The 21779-nt window shown below is 45.6% G+C and overlaps 1 protein-coding gene across 3 annotated transcripts in view; it reads right to left on the bottom strand.

Moving 5' to 3' along the window:
- Nucleotides 1–21779, bottom strand: part of LOC135907212 (uncharacterized) — a 111918-nt gene that overhangs the window by 73023 nt on the left and 17116 nt on the right. For 2 of the 3 annotated variants that reach the window (XM_070525206.1, XM_065438899.2), the window contains exons 2-3: nt 10471–10562; nt 218–407 (exon numbers count right to left, since the gene is read on the bottom strand). The exons of the other annotated variant lie outside the window; for it this stretch is intronic. In XM_070525206.1, the coding sequence (XP_070381307.1) occupies nt 218–407; nt 10471–10562 (282 nt within the window). The remainder of the gene's footprint in view (nt 1–217; nt 408–10470; nt 10563–21779) is intronic. 3 annotated transcript variants of the gene reach the window in all.

Genomic DNA, 21779 nt, shown 5'->3' with positions numbered 1-21779 from the left:
CATATAACGTTTCTGAGCGCTTGTAGTGGTATTAACGGCTTGGCCCTAAATAACTTGCATTTGTACAGAAGAAACGTGTTGTAACCAAGCGTTTATTTATTCTTTTTTTGTTGTTCTGAGGCCCTTTTCGGTCACTAAAAACAACTTCAAAACGGAAACTCGCTCATTGCTAAAGCGGCATCTGGTTTCATGGTAATGGTAGCAAGAGAATTCTCACCTCTATTATGTCCTTCCCTGTAACTCGAATGGCAAGCGAGTATACGGCGTCGTCCGGCAATGAAATGTGAGCGCTCTTATATTCTATTGGTGCGAGACCTGTGTGTCCCGCGTACCGTATGCTTTTGTCGCGAAATTCGGTCGCAATTTGCCATCCTGAACTCCAGTATGCCGCTAATTTTGCATGGCCTCTGAAGAAGAAAGAAAGAAAGCCAAAGATACAGGAACTATAGGAGATGCACAACACAAGAATAAATTTGTTCAGTTTCGTTATTTCGCTGTAATAGGAATAGATAAAGTATTCACTCAACCCTCTGTTTGCGTACTATAAGATAAACTTGGGCGAGTCGGTCGTGATTCATGTTTCGGAATTTATTCGCGCAAAACAGACAATGTCGTGTTCTTCTTCACCTTCACCGTTGTGTGTTTTGAGCTGTTAATTTCCGAAACATGATTCTATCTGCGCTGTTTAGCGCTAAGAAGTTAATTACTAGAAGAACCCGGCGAAACCCAACTCATGATGATCGTCCACCCACTTGCATTGAAGAAGTGTGGCGACATACCGTAGTGCCACTTCCAAAACGCTCCTGGGGCCTCCTGTCTCACGGTTCTCACTATGCACGTTGTGCAACCTAGCGGCGCGGCCAAGAAGTACGAGATTGGCGCGTGCGCAAATATGTATTCACGCTGAATTGTCTCACTATATATGACGCGGGTTCTATTTCGCCTATGCATGTCTCTAACAATTTCCCGACAGCATGGCACACACACACACGCACACACACACGCACACGCACACGGGCACACACACACGCACACGCACACACGCACACACACACGCACACACGCACACACACACACGCACACGGGCACACGGGCGCACACACACGAACGCACCCACACGGGCGCAAGCACACACGAACTTGGGTCACTGGGCGTGGTCAACTGAGTATGTGCCGCTCTTCAGTGAAACTCTTTGGCGTTAACTCGGGGCACTCGGTATGTGCCGCTGGGTATGTGGTCTTCTTCTATAAACTTAATAGACGCCAACTTGGGCGGCTCGTTTTGTGCCACTCTTCAGTGAACTGCTTCGAGGCTACCTTGGGGTACTCGGCTTCTGTTAGTGGGCATTCGTCGCGCTCGAGTGAACTTCGCTGACGCTACCTTGGGACAGTCGGTATGTGCAACTCGGTATGTGCTACTGGGTCGGGCCGCTCTTCAGCGAACCGCTTTGAGGCTGCCTTGGCCACCTCGTTTTGTGCTACTGTGTACGTGCGCCGCTTCAGTGAACCTGTTTCACGCCAATTTGGGTCCTCTGGGTATGTTCTGCTATTCGATTAACTTCTTTGACGCTAATTTAGGGCACTGGTTGTGTCGGCAGCTCGGTATTGATTTATTTATTTATTTATTTATTAATCATACCCTCAGGGCCATTACGGCATTATAGAGGGGAGTGGTTACAAGCAAAAACGGGTAAATTCAACAAACAGGAGTTATTAGTGCAGAAAATTATGTATATGAATATGTATAAACAAAACTATTTAACAAATGGCACCTAGATATACAATATTAGCTAAGGCATTTGTGAGTACAGGTTGAACAATATGAAAAAAAGGGTTCCTAGTTATACTGTGTTAGCTATGACATTCTTGAATAATTGGTGATCTGCGATAGTGGCTATCGAGGCGGGGAGGTGATTCCACTCATTGGAAGTGCGTGGTACAAATGACTGCAAAAAAGCGTTCGATATGCAAAATGAAATGTCAACCTTATGAATGTGGTCTAGTCTGGGTGATACATACGGAGGCGGAGAAATAAGTTTGTTGCGTAGCAGCGGGTGATGAAATAATTTATGAAAAAGGCACAAACGGAAAAATTTTCGACGTGATAACAAGGACGGTAGGTTGAGGCTAGATTTCATGGCACTGATACTCGCGGTTCTATTATAGTTAGAAAGAATGAAACGAGTAGAGTTATTCTGAACCATTTCTAGTGAGTGTATTAGGTTTACTTGACCTGGATCCCAGATTAAAGCAGCGTACTCAAGTTTAGGTCGTATTAGAGTTTTATAGAGGATTAATTTTAAGGAAGAAGGTGCTTTGGAAAAGTTGCGTCGTAAGTAACCTAGCATTCTGTTAGCGTTACTTATTATATGGGTGATGTGAGTATTCCAAGTAAGATCAGAGGTGATGTGAAGGCCAAGGTACTTGTAAGTTGTTAGCAATTCTAATGGAGTGTTATTAAGGGAGTACACAGGTGGTTCACGGGTAGTTCGAGATACACGCATGAATTTACACTTGTTAACGTTTAGTTCCATTAACCATGAATTGCACCATGCAGAAATGGCGTTAAGGTCAGCTTGAAGCCTGGTAACATCCTCGTCGCGAGTTATTTCGGTGTAAATTACGCAGTCGTCAGCAAATAGGTGAATTTGAGATGAAACACAGGAAGGTAAGTCGTTTATATATATGAGAAATAGGAGGGGTCCAAGCACGGAGCCTTGTGGTACACCTGAATAAACAGGACTCAGATTGGATGCTGCTTCGTTAGCTGAAACGAACTGTGAACGGTTAGTGAGGAAAACTTCAAGCCAGTACAGAATTTTAGGCTCAAGGTTTAGTTGTTGCAGTTTGTAGATTAATAAGCTATGGCACACTTTATCGAACGCTTTTGCGAAGTCCAAAAAAATTAGATCTGCAACTGAAGAGTGGTCAAGCAATAGGTTTAGTTTATGCGTGAATGATACTAGTTGGGTGTCACATGAGTATGTTTTGCGGAAGCCGTGTTGAAACTCAGAAAAAAAGGAGTTTTCTTCTAAGAAGTTGGCGATATGAAAAGACAGAACATGCTCGATAATTTTGCATGGTATACTCGTTAAGGAAATAGGCCGATAGTTCAGTGGGGAATGTTTAGTACCTGTTTTGTAGAGTGGAATCACCTTCCCCACCTTCCAATCAGCAGGCAGTGAACCATTGTCAAGTGATTGCAGGAAAATCTTTGCAAGAATAATGGAACAATATGTGCTAATGTTTTTTAGAAACTTAGCGTTAATTAAGTCACAGTCAGGAGCGGATGAGAGTTTCAATGAGGCGATTATTTTTTCTATGCCCACGGGTTCGATTATTAAAGGGTGCATTGCGGTGTAGTCGTAAGATAGTGTAGTTGGGCGTGTTACATGAGCGTGTTTAGAAAAGTTACGCGCAAAAACGTCATTTAATACAGATGCGCAATCGGCAGGGGCAATTGCAGTATCGGTGCTATCAACAAGGGTTATGGCGTCGTCATGTTTTGGGTTAATAGTGCGCCAGAACTTTTTCGTATCCGTAGTTAGCATGGAAGGCAATGCGTTATTTAAAAAGTAATCTTTAGCTTGTTTAAGCGCTGTTATGTAGTTATATGTAGCGTGTTTGTAAGCTGCCCATCTTTGAGCGTTTCCACATGTTTTGGCTAGTCTGTACGAACGTTTCTTTTTGTTCGAAAGGCGCTTAATGTGGGTGTTGTACCAGGGAGCGTTATCATAACAGGAAAAAGTGTAGGTAGGGATAAATTTCCTTGTTAGTTCACGAATTTTAGTAACAAACATATTCCAGTTCATTTGAACGCTGCGGTAATCGAAATCAGTCAGGAAAGTATCAAGGAATATACAGAGCTCGTTGTTAATTGATTCAAAGTCGGCTTTCTTATAGTCGTGAATTGTCTTGATCTTTTTTTCTGATTTCGGTCGTGAAATGTTGATGTTGAAATGGATAAGGGAGTGATCGCTTAAGGATGGTAAGTAAGTAATGTTCGAAATAAAATCGGGTCGTGTTGTCAACAGAAGGTCAAGGGTGTTAGCGACTTGTGGTGTGATTCTGGTGGACTGGGTTATCAGTTGATTGAAAGAGAACAGTGCGCACAAGTCAAGAAAATCTTTTGCTAACGCGGAGAACGGTTGTATCACGATGGGTTCACTATGCCAGACTATGTTTGGAATGTTGAAATCACCTAGTAGAAACAAGGGTAAGGAAGGATAGCGAGCTACGACGATATTAATTGTGTCTTGTAATTCGTTAGCAAAAGAGGCAACGTCAGTAGGAGCGCGATAACATACGCCCGTTATAATTTTTACGTAGTTTATTTCGATAATTGCCCAGACTATCTCCAAGTTAGTAGCCATAGTAATGGGTTGAGAGTGTAGGTGTTTAATAATTGCCAGAAGAACACCACCACCTTGACGCAACGTGCGGTCGCAGCGACAAACTGAGTAGCCATGGGCGGTAGAGAAGATTTCGTGGTCTCTAATATGTGGGTGCAGCCAAGTTTCGGTAAGAGCAATAATATCTGGGTTAAACGTGTCGACTGTGGAAGTGAATGAGTCGTGTTTGTTCTTGATGCTTCGAATGTTAGTGAAAAGGACAGATACGGGATATAAGTGACTTCCACTGCCCCTCGCGCTTCCCTATGGAAGATTAGGTGGCGCAGTACGCGGTTCGGTGTTAGCATGCGTGTGTTGTGATGTGCACTCTGTCACGCTGTCTGTAACGGGATCGTACGTGTACTGCTTCTTGTTTACAATTAATTTGTTGTAACGAAGATGAAACAGGGGTTTGCCCGGTAACTGTTTCGCAAACGAGATCAGTTTACTTCGGATATGGCGGGTGGCAGGTGAGTAGTCATCACAGATCGTGATGTCTTTATCTTTCAGGAGCTTACGCGCGGAAAGCACCTTTTCCTTTACTTTGTAGTTGCTGAATTTCGCTATAATGGGGCGGCATTTATCAGGTGAATAGGAACCGAGACGATGAGCGCGTTCAATGGCCATGTCGGGTAGACTGCCGATGATAGTTGCTAGCGCGTTAATGATGTGGGCCTCAGAATCTTCCCATGATTCACGAGAATCAGGGATGCCATGAAAAATTACATTTTTTCTTCGCGATCTGTCCTCTAGGTCGTTGAACCTAGATTGCAAGGAAACAAGCTGAGTGTTGCACGTCGCTACAGATTTCTGGAGACGTGTGACGTGTTCCTTAAGCTGATCTAGTGAATTAGCTTTATCTTCCAGAGCATCCAGTCTTTCTTGGATGCAGCCCATCTTGCTTTCAATATTTTTTTGGCTGGCTTTGATTGCCTTAACATCAGCAACCAATTCTGTCTGATGCTTTGAGGACTGTACCGATCGCAATTAAACGTCTTTCAGAAGCTGGAAAAGGACGGCCATTTGTTCCGAGGGTTCATCAGGTAGCGCCTGTGTATCAAGAAGATACTCTGAACGCGTGGCAGGTCCAGGATTAGTTTCAATGTCGCCACAGCAAAGTAATAACACAGACATATGGAAACATTCGCAGATAGTATCACAAAGCACGTGTCGGCATGGAAGTAGCAGCAAGCAGAGATCATCGCTTTTTCTAGCGTACAGGGAAAAACGCTTACACACCTGCGAAGTGCCAAAAGGCGGGAGGTGAGCCATGATGCTGTTGCCACTCCCGCGCCCACTGAAGACGGTGTCGAACGGCCGGGAGTTTAAGTAGGCACCAGGGGTTGACGTCACCGTTGATGACGTAGATGCGCAGTAGATTGGGCCGGGCAGTTATGTGCTGTTCTTCATGACACCCACTTGGTGTCGCGGTTAAGGTGGCGTTCAGGGCATGGAATCCACCAAGCCCATCGACTACTGCTTCAGATTGCAGAAAATGACGGAAAAGGGGTTTATTTAGCTTAATTGCATGGCTCCAATTACGGAAGCCTACTTAATGCTGGAGCAAGTTAAACGTTCAAGTTCACATCAGCACCCTCTCTCTTATTCACGAAAAGTCTCCGCTTTTAATACTGCCGTCTTCCCTAGGTGAGTCGATAGGGAATCTGACGACTGTCCAGCAGTAAATCATAATCGTTCGCTCTGTTGAGATACCGCGCACATGCTATCAACAACCTCCAACTGTGAAGAGGCAGGTATGGAATCGGTGGCAAGAAAGCAACCGGCAACACCCAGTTCGTCGCCATTGCCCCCCTTCTTTACATACTTTTCTCACGTTTATAGGTTATGGTGGCGTGAGCGCCTTTCATGGTACCCTTCAACAGTTGGTGTCCACGCTGCGTTGATGCCTGGATTGTAGGGATGGTGGTTTGACTCGTCGGAAACGTCTAATTAACTGCTCCTCTCAGTTCGTCGTCGTGGTTCCCTCCTTTTCCTCCTTTGCTCAGAATTTTAGGTAATGGTGGGTGACCGCGATTCGTGGAACCCTTCAAAAGTCGGTGTCAACGCTACGTTGACGCCTGGATAGCAGAGGTGGTAGTTTTATACGTGGCGAATGCCAATTAACACCTATGTGGTGTTCAGACGAGACAATGGGCACTAAATACGTGCTACTATGCATTTCCCGCTCTTCTAAGCTTCTCGATGAACCCTGATGATTCCAACTTTCTTCATTCAGCATGGGCTACTTTGTTACTCGGTGTATGCTGATGGTTATGTGCCGCTTTGCAGTGAGAGAAAAAATTTTCTAAAATTCCTCCGGTGTTGCGCGGAATTGAACCCGAATCTTATATATGAATGCAATGATCATGAATATGTATTAAAGTGGTGGCGTGGAGCAGAAGTACAACACCGGTCTTCCAATCTGAAGGTCTATTTCGAATCCATGACCGGTCAACTAGACTTTGCAAACTAGGAGCGGCTCTTGATATTGAAAAATAAAATACCGAGAGCCAGTGGTGCTATAATGGTACAAGTACAACCAAATTAAGACGGCGCACTAAGCTGAAACGAAGTTGCTCCCTTACTCGACCAAGAATTGGCCTCTCTGCTGTATTATTCTGCTACTACCACCTTTACCACACTTTTGATTGAGGCACGTCCCTCGGTCTCCAGCAGCTGCGCAACACCTGACCAAGGCGGTGGTCAGACCTGCCACGCCGCAGAAGTTGCTATGATTTGGATTCGCGCTGTCCGCCACTGGGAACTGAACCTGGCAACGTTTAACACGCGAAACTTCTCCAGTTAGGCTAGCTTAGCATGTCTGACTCGACTTACATATATATATCATATATCCATCCAAGACATACTTATATCCTTGGTGTGGCCTGAGATATTATTCGCCTTGATGAAATTTCAAGAACTGGTGGAGCTAATTCAGTGCTGACTAAACACCACGTCCTCTGCTACTGAGGTCTTCTAGATAAGAGAGAGTACAGGGTAGGATTTCTAATTCATAATGAGATATCGCACGACTTTGTTAAATTCTACAGCCCTAATGACAGGGTAGCTGTCATTGTGCTAAAGCTAAATGGGGTATTTGGAATCATGGTGGCACTAACAGACGCTCCAACCTCCTTTCACGATGATGAAGAAGTAGAGCAGCTTTATGAAGATGTTGGATTACTATTGCAAACGGTGCAAACTCAATATCCATGGCCATGGGTGACTACGATGTAAGGGTGTGGGGGGGGGAGGAGGGAAGAAGGCCAGAAGACAAGCAACTAATTGGAATTACAGCATCGCTTTTAGGAACACTAGAAAAGTGGTCTTGGTATAATCCACGGAAAGGAATATACTGACTCCCAATAATAAATACCTTCTTCACGAAGCACAGAAACAGGAAGGGGACCTGGAAAAGCCCTGACGCAGAAACAAGCAATAAAATAGATTTCATGCTCTCTGCCGATACTAGCATAGTGCAGGGCCATATATGAGAGAGGTGTAACATTGCTCTCAATTAGAAGAAAGAAAGAGCAGAATTAGTCAAGAATACGCAAACCAACTTAGACGACGTACGAGTAAAAGCAGACTTATTCAGGCTGGTCCTCACATGCAAATATGCGGCTTCAGAACAGGAAGATTAAAGTAACATGGAGGTAATGGAGGTAAACCTAAGTAGGCTTATTTCAGCAAGTGAAATTGAAGTTGGAGGTAGGACTCTGAGGCAACCATATAGTAAGCTCTGCCAAGCACAAAAAGACCTTATAAAACAACTACAAACTCTGAAAGTGGCTAACTTTCCAATAGGATAGATGGAATCCGCGACACTGTCGAAGCTGATAAACTTGAAGAATGTGAGCGATATTTGAGATAATAACGTGGGAAACATTCAGGAAGCAATACAAGATGTCCGCAGCATGAAATCTTGCGAGGAAAACTCGACATAGGACAAGGCCAGTGGTATGCAGTGAAATATAAGCAGGGTAATATCATCAGCAATATCGGCGATATAGTAAAAACAGCAGAAGAATTCGATACCGACGTGTACAGTACCCAGAACCGCCACGCAACCCTTATTTGAAGCAGGGATCAATTATTACTATTTTTAGATCATTATTAGAGATGAAATTAGAGGGGCTTCCCACTACTTGTACCGGGGAAAAGCGGCAAGACGGAATAACGGTCAATCTAATCAAAGATAGAGGAGATAATATACTTCAAAGGCTCGCGGCCCCTTACGTATAAAGGGCCGCTGGCTTTTCAGCTCAAGTCGCGTGGCATTGAGTACACTCAGTGCCTGGAAGTGTGTCGATAGCTAGAAGAATGCCAGCGCACTAATCCATACGAAGACACACATCAAATATTTCAATTATAGGCCCACTAGCTTGCTTTCATTATTTTATGCAAATTAACCAAGATAGTTCCCAATCGAATCATGGCAACGCTTGACTTCAATCAACCAAGAGAGCAGGCTGGATTCCGGAAGAAATATTTTACAGTCGATCATGACCATGTCATCAAACATGTAATGGAAAAATCTGCAGAGTAAATTAAACCTCGATATACGGCTTTCATAATTTATTAAACACATTTGATTCAGTGCATATGCCAGCAGTCATAGGCATGGAGTTATCAAGGAATACAGGAGGCACACGTAAATATCTTGCGAAATATCTACAAAGACTTACAACTGCGTTAATTCTGCACACAGTGAAAGAATAAACAGGTCTTTCAAGGGCGCCGTCTGTCTGTAGAGCGAGCTGACTACGACTCTAATCGGGCTTCCCCCTTTTCCTGGAAACATCAAGGCTGTTTATTGCTAGGTTCCGGCGGACCTCGTCTACGTGGACATGAATGAACAATTGTTGATACGTGGACCCATGCCTAAGACACATATGCAGTGGCGGATATCCAGCGGAACATACATCAATGGGCAACACATCCCGTGTCCCAAGCTGGCGTCACACACGTTCACTGAAAAGCGGCATATGCGGAGTGGAACCAACCTGGCCACTCCAACCTGGCGGGAACACGGTTACAGGCAAACACAGACAGACAGGCGTGTTTCCATTTCGCGACACATTGGCTGGCGCGGAAAATCTGTCTTGTGCGTCACGTTGCAAACGCACCGGCTCTCGCTCATCTGGAGATCGCCAGATGGGTTGGTGACGCGTGGGCTCCTTTCACGCCAGATGCTGCAGATAGACCTCCCTGTTACGCGGGAGCCATCTCGTAGCCCTCGTCGCCACACATTTCTCCTCACGCTTTCATCATACACTCCTCCTCCGCTTTTCTCCTCGCATCTCTTGTCCCCGGCAGCGCTTCGGGTTCACTCTTCCGTCCTTCGTTGTGTTCGTTCGCTCGGTTACACCGACGCTCGCCGCTGGAACGGACGCCCAAGAGCTGCGCTCGAAAACTGCGCCGGTCTTGGAAGCTGTGTAACGAAAGCTGGTGACTCAGCGGGCCTATTCCTGACGTCCCCGCAAATCCTGACAATTCCTGACTTTTCCTCAAATCACAATCAGGTTACATGAAACACTTGGTACAGAAAAGGATCATTCCAAGTAAATGTTACGCAGAAACCATCTGTAATGACTGTCGCAGTAAGCGAACAGCTTTCTGAATCCCCTGAATTATTTCCGAAAGTTATTTTCGCAGCGTTTCCTCTCGTTCCTCGGTGGTCATTGTTGCCTCCCATTGAAACGGAGCCTGCGTCACCTTTCCAATTTTTGTTCCTATTTTGCCAGTCACCACAGCAGCACGCACGGCTACTGCCTCACCGACGCACAGAGTTGAAGCTGTCGTGTGACCTCGGTGCCTCTTTGACCAATCAGCGAGCTACAAAGACACCGCCACCACTCCTTCTGTCCCGTTGACCCAAATTCTCCCCCCTGGCTCCACCTCCATGACAGCCCTCTTCTCTACGCCCCGTAAATCTCGTTATTCTTCCAGATCAGACAGTCCGCCCGTTGGCATCGGGGAAACGGTGTAAAAACCAAAGAAAGCTATTCGCTTTTGTGTAAAGGTCCGTCGGTTCGCCAAGAGCTTCCGCATGGTGCGAAACATTAACGGGCGCTTACGATTGGTCCTTGCTGTAGAAGAAAATGCGGATTGTGAATCCCACGAACAACTTGTCTGGCCCAATCACGTCGTCTTCATATTGCGTTACATCCTGGACAAAATAGGAACCATACATCAGAACACAAGTATATCACAATAAAAGAAGCAATGCCTTGTAATAATAGACAGTTTTAGTACTGCGTACGTTGCGTACATAATGGCATTGCGTGCGTAAGATCGCTACGCCCTTCAAATTGCGCATGTGCCGAACGCAACACGCCCTTAGGAAAATATGAGATGAGTTTCACATGAAAGTCTGATGAGTTTTGACATCACAGCCATTAGATTTTCTGATGAGTTTCTTTGGAATTTCCTGTAGTATTCCTGTCATTCTAAAACACATAGGCCATCGTCTTTTCTGTTGAATTCTCTATGAGTGTTTTTCATGTGAGCATGAAATGTCTTCCTAATGTGCGCTCCAAACCAGTTTTCTAGTGACTTTCTCATGTCTTCCTAATGAATCTCTAATGAGCTTATACATTAGACTGCTGGTGCTCATGGCACTCCTATAACAATATTGGCCACCACGTGTGGTAACATTTGCTCATGTGTCCCAATGGCAGTCAGACCTTAGTTAAAGATGTTACCTGTGAGTGACTGTTTTTGGTGCTTGATATATGCAGCCTGTATGCATGTACGCATGTTCAGCGAGGATGCAGCACTTTTGACAACATGTACATGGGCCCGTTCATATGCAGCATGTTAGACATTACTCAATGAATAAAATTTAACAAAAACATTTATTGGGCATATCAAAGCTCCGTTAAATGCAGGAGTAGGTTAAACAAAAGGAAAACACAGCATCAGTCTGGTTACGGATGTGATATTTTCCTTTCATTTAATCTCGGTAATTATCATTGAGGAGAAGCTGTTGTTGAGGTGGAGGATCGTCATCTTGAAGTGAGTGCACGTGTAACCTGCATGGTAGAAAGGACAGAAAATTAAGAAAACTTGGCAATCAACCACAGAAATTGACGCTGTATCACTTGCTGCAGAACGATCTGGAGATGTTATAACTAGTCCTGCGAAAAATCTATCTGGTGTCGGTTCACACAAAGTTCTTGAGGAACCACTGTGTGGCGTTTGGGTGCAGCAGTAACTACAGTAAGCAGAAATTGCTCTTGGCTGTACAAATGTGCAACGCGGATCAGCTGTGGCATGTGTACATGTCGTCAACTACTTTAGCTATATCAGCTTCCACTTGACAAAGGACAGCAGTGTCTGTCCATTGCTAACGTGAATTAGAAAATCTCACTAATTACTTGGCAAGGAAATGAGCATAGGAGCGTTTGTGTACGGGCCACGCAGTGCATCCCCGAGACATCCATGTGCCAGTCGTTGTAGAGTATTTGCATTAGCTACCGGCACAGTTCTCATACATTCCAAGCCTACTATGTCATGCCTGTGTTGGCCTCCGGTATGATGGCATGTATCCCAATCAAGAAATACACCACACCATGTCTGGGGTTTTATCCTTTACATCCGAGCGCTGCTTTCAGAGAGAGGGCACAAGTTGAAAGACAAATGCGTAGAAGCATGATAAAGAAGCTTGCATAAAAAGAATTTCATAAATAAACATGGTGATTGCTGTCCCACGTCATTAGAGAGTATTCCTTGTTGTTATGCAATCATAATGAGCGTTGACTGACACACGTCCCATTTATGGATGTGGAATTCCTCACTCATTTTTTGTACCAATTGGTTGCCATAGGCGAACAACACAGATGAATAGTGCACAGCTTGACGTGTCAATGGATGGTCAAATGGGAAAAGCACACTGCTGCTTTGAGTGAATTATGGTGCTCTCCTAGGCGCATGCTAAGGCACCGGCTAGTCTGCATGCCGAATGTACATTGGACTAAATACACACGTGATCAAAAGAATAGCCTACAATACCCCTGAGAGATACGAGAAAAATTTTGGGTATCTTTAACTAAGCAAGCTTCCAATGCCTGGGTGCCTTTGTCAATTCACTTGTGGACTGCAATGCACATATTTCCAGCAAAACTAAATTAGGCAGCATATGCACAACAGTTCACAACTGAATTGAGAAAGGCAAGGAGGCAAGCGAGGCTTGCTTGGTTAAAGGTAGCACCAAATATGTCCAGTACGGGTCAGAGACACTGTAATGTATTCATGTCACTTGTGGTCAAATGTACATAGGGCAGACTGACTGGTGCCTAAATATGTACCTATGAGATCACCATTTCTCACTCAAAAGACCAGTATGCTCGTCCGACTTGGCCACACATATCCGCAATGGAGCTTCAGGCCGGACTAGGATTGTTTATCTGTTTTCACTCATAGTTGAAAATTGGCAAGAGATATCAGTCAGGCGCACTGCATAAATAACAATCAGTGTGAGCCAGCCCCCATTATGAATGCATAAAGAAAGGCGTCCTTTGTACGTTGCAAGGAATAGAAATTAGTCTGTGCCTATTTACTTACTTCTTTTTATGCAAACACCGTTTATCATGATTTTATGCCTTTGTATTACAACTTCGGCCATCCCCTCCTAAATTAACTGGTGCACAGCACAAGCGCACATCCAGTGCTATTTTTGTTAATCCTTCCATTAACTTAAACAGTCAGTTGTTAGCCAAGGTCATGCTGTATGGCCTCCCTTCCCTCGCTGCGTAAATTGTGTCCTGAAAAGGTAAATGAACTGACCGGCAAATTTAAATGAACATTACAAGTTTGGCCGAGTGGACACGGCTGGTCCTCAGAAATGCACAAAAACAGTGAGTGATGGGTATCTGTTAGCAGCCTGTAGTGTGTGCAGACTAGCTGCGACATTGCTGCAGAAGCCACACAATTGCTACAATGCCTACCAGCATGAATAGGGGCAGCTTGCAAAGAAAAGAATATGAAGAAAGTGAGAGAAAATACAGCAAGCTTACCAAAAAACACCTCACTACTTAAGTATCTGCACCACAATGAATGCAGGACTTCCTATTTCATTTCGAGAAATTCGAGCTCATCAAATGCGTATTTGCCAGTGGCAGTTATTTTGAGAACAAGACAGACATAACTGTAAATATCAGTGTTAAACAATTGTATGCACACTGTGTGCTTAGACCTGTGATAAATATGGCACACTACACTTCGAATTCTTACATGGACAAAAACAGCACATGTGTGCAGCAGAAGCAGAAAGGAAAATATGGAAATATATGCTACAGCATAGCAAACAGTTCAAAACAAATAAAACCAAAATAAAAAAGAAACGCACTCTGTAATCGGCAAAAATAAAATGGACTTGCAGCCAGGCGATTGATGCGAGAAAAATACTAAACGTCAGGGCATGCGAGGTGCTTTAACAGGACTAGATAATGTGCGCATAATGCGTACAAACACAAATAAGCAGCAAGTGGAATAAAGCTGCATAAATATTTAGCCTATTTAGCAAGAAGCATTAAGTAATATGTCGATAGACTTTTTTATTCAAAAGAACCTTACAGGCCCTATGGCAGGGCATAAAGTAAGGGGGACGTATCAAACAGTAAAAGGATAAAAAGTTCAAATTTCCAACAGCAACAGTGCTATAAGAAGATTACCGTGTTAGGCAATATTGAAGGCACTAGGAATACAAAGCAATATCTGAAGGCACACGAACACTTGTTACTGTTAACAGAGCAAAGGAATAGCGTTTATGAAAATGATATACAACATGGCAAAAATGCACGATTACATGCACTAGATTGGTGACTCGTGAACCGTACTTATCCACTAGTGATACCGAGATCCAACTTTTGTGAACACGTACACTTCAAGCATACCTGACATGCCCATCCAGATTACACGCCGTGCTGATGCAGCAGTACGGGTTATGTGGACACTAGAGACCTTTAGCGTGTCCGCTATTCCGGCAGACCGGGGTGGTTTGGGCGGATTACCGGTTGGTCGGCGGCGTAAACGTGAGCGGCCGGAGCGGTGCAGCCGCCTAGTGTTGTAGAGCTCAATCAGACAAACATAGAACTAAAATTGCAGTAACCTACTGTAATCTGCTTCGCTGCTGGTGCAAATTTTCGGCAGTGGCATAATTGCGTTCACAATTACGCCGCTGTCGAAAACTTACACCCCAGCTAAGAAGAATATAGTAATTGGCCCTGTGTTTAGGTGGTTGAGCTTTGCACCACCAGTTGGCGCCACCAATCTGGCCGCTCACGTTTACGCCCCCGACCATCCGGTAATCCGCCCAAACCGTTCCGGTTTGCCCGAATAGTGGATACGCTAAAAGTCTCTACTGTTGTGGGTCACGGATTCACCACTACAAAGAGAATTCTGCGTAAACTTATAGCTGTGGCACAATAAGACTATCACATCCCGAACGCACGCAAGGAGCATGCAAAAGCAGTCACGAAAAGAATGCCTGTACTGGCGCAGGGTGGCGACCGAGCACAAAGTCGAAGTCACTGATGAATGTCACGATAACAGGGACCCCTTCAGCAAAGCAAAATTTGCCAAGGACCCCTTCAGCAAAGCAGCAGCGCATTGCGTCAATGTTTGATGATGATGTATAGGTTTTTTTGGCGCAAGGGCCAGGTATGGCCAAAGAGCGCCATGTCTGTGCTAATGGGTTTGCAATGTACTTATGATTACTATGAAGTTGGTGTGATGTGGCTGTAAAGGGGCCTTAAAATATACGCACTAATTGCGTAAAATTTGTATAATAAAATTATGGCGATGACGTATGGCCTGTACTATAAACATTTAGATGCATTTAAAAAGAATGATACGAGAGGTAAAATATAGCAGAATATAAGAAATGATAGAGCACTACTGCCTCCTTAGGGCCCTTGAAACACAAGGGCCTGGAGGCATGTGCTATGCAAAACAATTATCGCAGTGGCATCCTCTGGGGAGAGGAGGCGCTACGAATGCATGGGACTAATAACATGTAAGACTACATCTCTGATAAAACCTAATACTGTGTCTGTATTAAAACGTGGTTCTGGACCAAGAAGCATTGCAGGATGAAGAGGAATGTGCTGTCGGTATGCTAATGAAAAATGTCGTCTCAGTTTCGGCTTCCCGACACTCCAGGAGGACGTGGATTACGGTCTGCCTCTCCCCGCATCTACCACAAGTTGGAGGCTCACTTCCGGTGAGTAGAAAATTATGGGTTCAAAACGTGTGTCCTATTATGAGACGACAGAATAGGACATCTGTTAGGCGCAATTTTGTAGTAGAGGGCCAGAATCCTAACTGTGGTCTTATCAGGTGGAGCTTATTATTCGTTTCCGCGTCCCACATGCGTTGCCAGTGGTCCCGCAATCTCCTTCCCAAGAAAGGCCTCAGATCTGTGACAGGCACCGCAGCGGTAGGGTAAACAGTTTGCGATGCGATTGACGTGGCCATCTCGTCCGCCAGAACGTTACCCTCAATGCTCCTGTGGCCAGGCACCCAGCATATAATGGTACGCTGGTTAGATATGTGCGCTTTACACAGGACGGTGTAGAGTTCACTAAGTACAGGATTTTTGTGTGTATAGACTGACATCAAGGCGTTCACGACGCTTAGGGGGTCTGTATAGATTGCTGCTTTTGAAAGTTTTGATTTTCTTATATGCTTCACAGCAGAGAGTAACGCGTAGGCCTCAGCCGTAAATATGCTTGTCTCCGGATGCAGTACGTCGGATTCCAAGAAGGATGGGCCGACGGCTGCATAGGATACCCCGGCATTTGACTTCGAAGCGTCTGTGTAGAACTCTGCACAGGAATGCTTGTGCTGGAGTTCTAGGAAATGCATTCTGATTTCGGCCTCAGGAGCGTGCTTTGTAACTTGAATGAAAGATGTGTCGCATTGTATCAGCTGCTACTCCCAAGGAGGTAGCAGCTTGGCTGGATGCATTAGGCGAAGCTCGGGGAGTGGGACATGTATGTCATCACTAAGCTCCCTCACTCGAAGCGAGAAAGGCTTTCTTACAGAAGGACGATTATGGAATAGTGTAGTGCAGGTCATATCGTTAACAGTGGTAAAACATGGATGTTGATGATTTGAGTGTATTTTTAGGAAATATGTAAGGCTGATGTAAGTTCTCTGTAGATGGAGCGACCATTCATTTGATTCTGCGTATAAGCTTTCAATCGGGCTTGTTCTGAAAGCACCAGTGGCTAAGCGGGTACCTAGATGGTGGATAGGATCGAGGATCTTTAGTGCGCTTGGAGCGGCAGAGTTATATATGACGGCACCATAGTCCAATCGTGATGGAATTAGGCTCTTATAAACATTCAGCAGACACTTCCTGTTGCTACCCCATGTTGAGTGGGATAGAACTTTAAGCAAGTTCAATGCCCTTAGACATTTTTCTTTAAGATATTTAATGTGCTGTATAAAAGTGAGGTTGGAGTCAAGTATAATACCTAAAAATTTGTGTTCTTTGTTGATAGGTATTTGATGTCCACTCAGTTGAGCACAAGGATCTGGAACCAGGCCTCTTTTTCTAGTAAAAAGAACACAAGAGCTTTTGTGGGTGTTGATCTTAAAGCCGTTTTCATCACCCCACTTGGAAACCTTGTTCAGGCCCTGCTGCACCTGTCTCTCGCATACTGCGAGGTTGCAGGATTTAAAGCCTATTTGTATATCGTCGACGTATACGGAATAAAAAATGGCCGGTGGCAGTGAAGCATGCAGTGTGTTCATCTTAACAATAAAAAGAGTGCAGCTGAGCACACATCCCTGGGGTACACCTTTTTTCTTTGTAAAAGGACGTGACAGTGCATTACTGACTTTTACTCGGAAGGTACGGTTGGACAAATAGCTTTCTATTAGGATGAGCATATTGCCACGGATGCCCATTCCCGACAAGTCTCTCAAGATTCCGTAGCGCCACGTTGTGTCGTACGCCTTCTCCGTATCGAGGAACACGGATAGGGAATATGCTTATGTAGAAAGGCGTCGCGAATGCTTCCCTCAATGCGCACAAGGTGATCAATTGTGGACCGCCCTTCCCTGAAGCCACACTGAAAGGGATCAAGCATTTGGTTTAATTCCAGGAAATGTATGAGTCGCCGATTAATCATTTTCTCAAACAGCTTACAAATGCAACTTGTGAAAGCTATCGGGCGGTAACTTGACGCCAACGAAGGATCTTTACCTTGCTTCAGAATGGGAATCATAATCGCTTCTCTCCATGAATGTGGAAGATATCCAGCAGCCCAAATAGTGTTAAAAAGTGCAAGTAAAGTCAGTTGTGTATCAGTGTGTACATTCTTAATTATGTCGTACATAATTCTGTCAGGTCCTGGTGCAGAGCTCTTGCATGTGATTAGGGCAGCTCTTACCTCGGCAATGCTAAAGGGACGGTTGTAAGGCTCATTCTCTCGACCTTTTCTTGGTAATGGCTTACGTTCTTCTGTTTCTTTGTGTTTGAGAAAGGATTGTGTATAATTTGTTGGACTTGACACGCTCTCAAAATATTCCCCAAGTGAGTCGGCCCGGTCTTGCAGTGTATCTCCCTGTGTGTTTACCACGGGGAGTGAATGTGTTTGCCGCCCTCTAATCCTATTTACTCTGTTCCAGGTCTTGGCCTCATCCCTAAACGAGTTAATACTTGATAAAAACTTGTGCCAGCTTTCTGTTCTGGCCTGTCGGCGGGTTCGCCTGCCTTGGGACTTTATTTTTTTAAAGTTCATAAGATTCTCTGCAGTGGGAGAAGCGCGTAGCAACCCCCACGCCTTGTTCTGATTCTTACGGGCGATCCTACACTCGCTGTTCCACCACGGCACACGTCGTTTGCATGCCAGACCACTCACTTCGGATATGCATTTAGATGTGACATCTATTAAGAATTCTGTAAAGAACTCGACTGCAGCATCAATTCGTAACGAAGACAGGTCAGCCCGTGAGATACTAGACAGAGATCGAAATTTCTCCCAATCAGCAGTCTCAACCTTCCATCTAGGAGCGTGTGGTGGATACTCATTTTCTTTCGGTGATCTTAGCAGTATAGGGAAGTGGTCGCTGCCGTAAGGGTTGTCGGTAGCTTCCCGTTCAAGTACAGGCAGTACAGACGGGGATACTATGCTAAGGTCTATGGAAGAATAGGTTCTATTTGCAAGCGAGTAATATATGTGTTCCTTTTTATTCAACAGACAAGCACCAGAAGAAAAGAGGAACTGTTCGAGAAGACGTCCTCGCGCATCTATATGAGGGTCGCCCCACAGGTAGTTATGTGCATTGAAATCGCCATGAACAACATAGGGTTCTGGCAATTCGTCAATAAAGGACTGAAATTCATGTTTGCTTAGTTTATAATGTGGGGGTATATAAAGTGAGCAAACAGTGATACGCCTGTTTAGCAGAATGACTCGAACCGCCACTGCCTCAAGGGCCGTTCGTAGCTGCAAATGCCGACAGGCTATGCTTTTTTGAATTATAATAGCAACACCGCCCGATGATGCGAGAGCATCATCGCGATCTTTGCGAATAGTGACGTGTTGTCGAAGAAAATTTGTGTGTTTTGGTTTTAAGTGTGTTTCCTGTAAACACAGCACTTGTGGACTGTGTTTATGGATGAGTTCTTGCACGTCATCAACATTCTTTAGAAGACCTCTGACATTCCATTGTATGATTTGTGTATCCATATTTAAAGAAAATTGGTGCTGTGTTTACGGAAACGGCAGTGATATCTTAGGTTACAGAGCTCTTTCGAGGCCCTGTAACGGGGGTTCTGCCCATTCTGGAGCGTTCGAGGGAGCCTCGCCGCTCCTTAGGCGTTTGGTGCGCCTTGAGGACAGGTGTAGTGCCCATTGCCTCTAGCGAGGTGCCGGACACATGCTCTTGAGAGTGAGAAGTTTTCCGAGTGAGTTCTGCCTCGGAAGGCAAGACCCTTGCGCCCACCAGCCCGGAGGTCGATGGGGCACCTTGTGGGATTTGGCTGCGCTGGGAGGGGCCGGGGAGGTTTGGGCAGCCTCAGCTGCGCCCACCTTCGGGGTCGATGGGCCCCCCCTGCTGTGTCGACGGAGCAGCGCTAGCTGCAACCGCCGCGGGGGCAGATGGCGTAACTGCCGACTCACTGCTTGTGGGTCGGACAGCCGCCGGAGGCCGTTGTGACGCTGCCCTCTTACGCGCCACATCGGCAAAGCTGCTCTTAGACAGGTATGACACCCGCCTCCGTGCCTCTTTGAAAGTGATATTTTCTTTTACTTTTATGGTCACAATTTCTTTTTCTTTTTTCCAGGACGGGCACGCGCGCGAGTTAAGACATGCTCGCCATCACAGTTAGCACAATGTGGAGTGTTCTGGCACGCTTCAGAGGAATGTTCTTTGTCACTGCACTTGGCACAAGTCAGCCGGCCTCGACAATTCTGTGAACTGTGACCGAAACGTTGGCACTTAAAGCATCTGAGAGGATTGGGAACGTATGGTCGAACACGAAGTTTGATATAACCGGCCTCGATGTACTCGGGAAGGACACTTGAGCCGAACGTGAGTATCAGGTGTTTCATCTTGATCTCTTTTCCATCTCGCCTCATCTTAATTCGTCTAACATTTATAACATTCTGGTCACTGAAGCCCTCCAAGAGTTCAGCCTCAGTGAGCTCCATCAAGTCATCGTCAGAGACAACACCACGGGTGGTGTTCATCGTGCGGTGCGGGGTTATAATTATTTGGGTTTCCCCAAATGACACTAGTGTTGACAGTTTTTCGTATTGCTTTTGATCGCGGAGCTCCAGGAGGAGATCACCGCTTGCCATCCGCGACGCCTTATATCCAGGACCAAAGGCTTCAGTCAATGACTTGGAAACAAGGAAGGGTGAGATTGTTCGTGCTGGCTTATCTGGTTTTGCAGAATGGATAACATTGAAACGCGGGAACGATTCTTTTTGGCGCCCAAAAAATTGAAAGACTTCATCGGTGCGCCCTCTTTTCTGAGGACGATCAGGTATTGGAGGGAAGGAAGTAGCCATGTGTCGACGTGTAGTTTTCGGCAGCAACGCCAGCCACCCACCATGGAGTCCAACAAGGGGACGCTGCAGGCCCTGAAAAACAGGGCCTGCAAACGCCCGCTGTACGTTGCCGCTATAACCCAATATGATATAACCAAGGTTGGCTACTCACACAAGGTTAACCCTTACTGCCAGGAAGGTCGGAAGTAATAAAGAAATGAGAAGGAGACAGGAAAGGTGGAAAGTAAGAAAAAGACGAAGGTTGTAGGGAGAGAGAGACAGGAAAAGGCAACTACCGATTTCCCCCGGGTGGGTCAGTCCGGGGGTGCCGTCTATGTGAAGCAGAGGCCAAAGGCGCGTGTTGCCTCCGCCGGGGGGCCTTAAAGGTTCAAACACCCGGCATCGGCTCAACCCCCAGGCTCCCCCTTTGCCCAGACACGGCTAAGCCGCGCACGGCTACACGCGGGAAGGTCCAACCCTCGTGTGCTCGGGTACGTGGTGTCGCAACACACCAAACGCCTGCTTGCGCAGACGCCCCTGCGCGATGCGGCAATGTGTGTTTACATAACAATTCTAGCGCTTCTTTCATGACTTTAAATAACTATCCCTTGTAATGTTTAGTTATGTCAAAGTTATGGCAACACCCCTTCAAAACAAACCGGTACCAGTAGCGCGCTGCGATTGTTTACATTTTTTTCCCAAATACTGCTCGTAAACCGAAAACCTTGTAAGCAGATATTATTTACAACGTCGAATCATTTATAAGTGAGGAAACGTCATTGCAGTAAGAATCGGTCAAGAAGTAGATGAGTCGTTGTGATGAGACTTCAGCAGAAAAGCAGGAGCTCACGCATAAGCGCGCATGATGAACACGATTATTTCCGAACGTAATCTGTTTTCATCAGAAGAAAACGCTTAAGATTTTAAATTCTGCATTATGACTATAAAGTCGCGCAACTAAACTCTGACACCCAGCAAGCATGGGCATAGGTTTCACTGTTGTCGTGGGAGTTCTCTTTCCTACGTTCGCAAGGCACCCTATGCCCACACGAGAAGCATGCATAACACGCGTAGTTCGCAAGCGCGGTCACTCACCTTTTGAATGGCACGACGCGGTCGAAAAGCGCCCTCCATGTTGCCGGTGCATAGTCGACGAGCAGTGGCACGCTAGCAATACGCATTATTTCTTTGCGACGTCCACCCAACTTTCCACGACAGCCAGAGACAGAGGGAACGCACTCCGTGGCATGAACATTGTTGGTCCACATTTGGCTGGCGCGCCACGAATACGGCGAGTTTGCAGCGAGACACAAGCTGTCTGTGGCACTTATGCGCACGCAAACTAGGTCACATTTCGTTACAGGAAACACAAAAAC

The sequence above is a fragment of the Dermacentor albipictus genome, chromosome 9 (assembly GCF_038994185.2).
Source record: "Dermacentor albipictus isolate Rhodes 1998 colony chromosome 9, USDA_Dalb.pri_finalv2, whole genome shotgun sequence".
Taxonomy (NCBI): Eukaryota; Metazoa; Arthropoda; class Arachnida; order Ixodida; family Ixodidae; genus Dermacentor; species Dermacentor albipictus.
The sequence above is the reverse complement of the archived record's forward strand: the minus strand, read 5'-3'. Positions and strand labels throughout refer to the sequence as shown.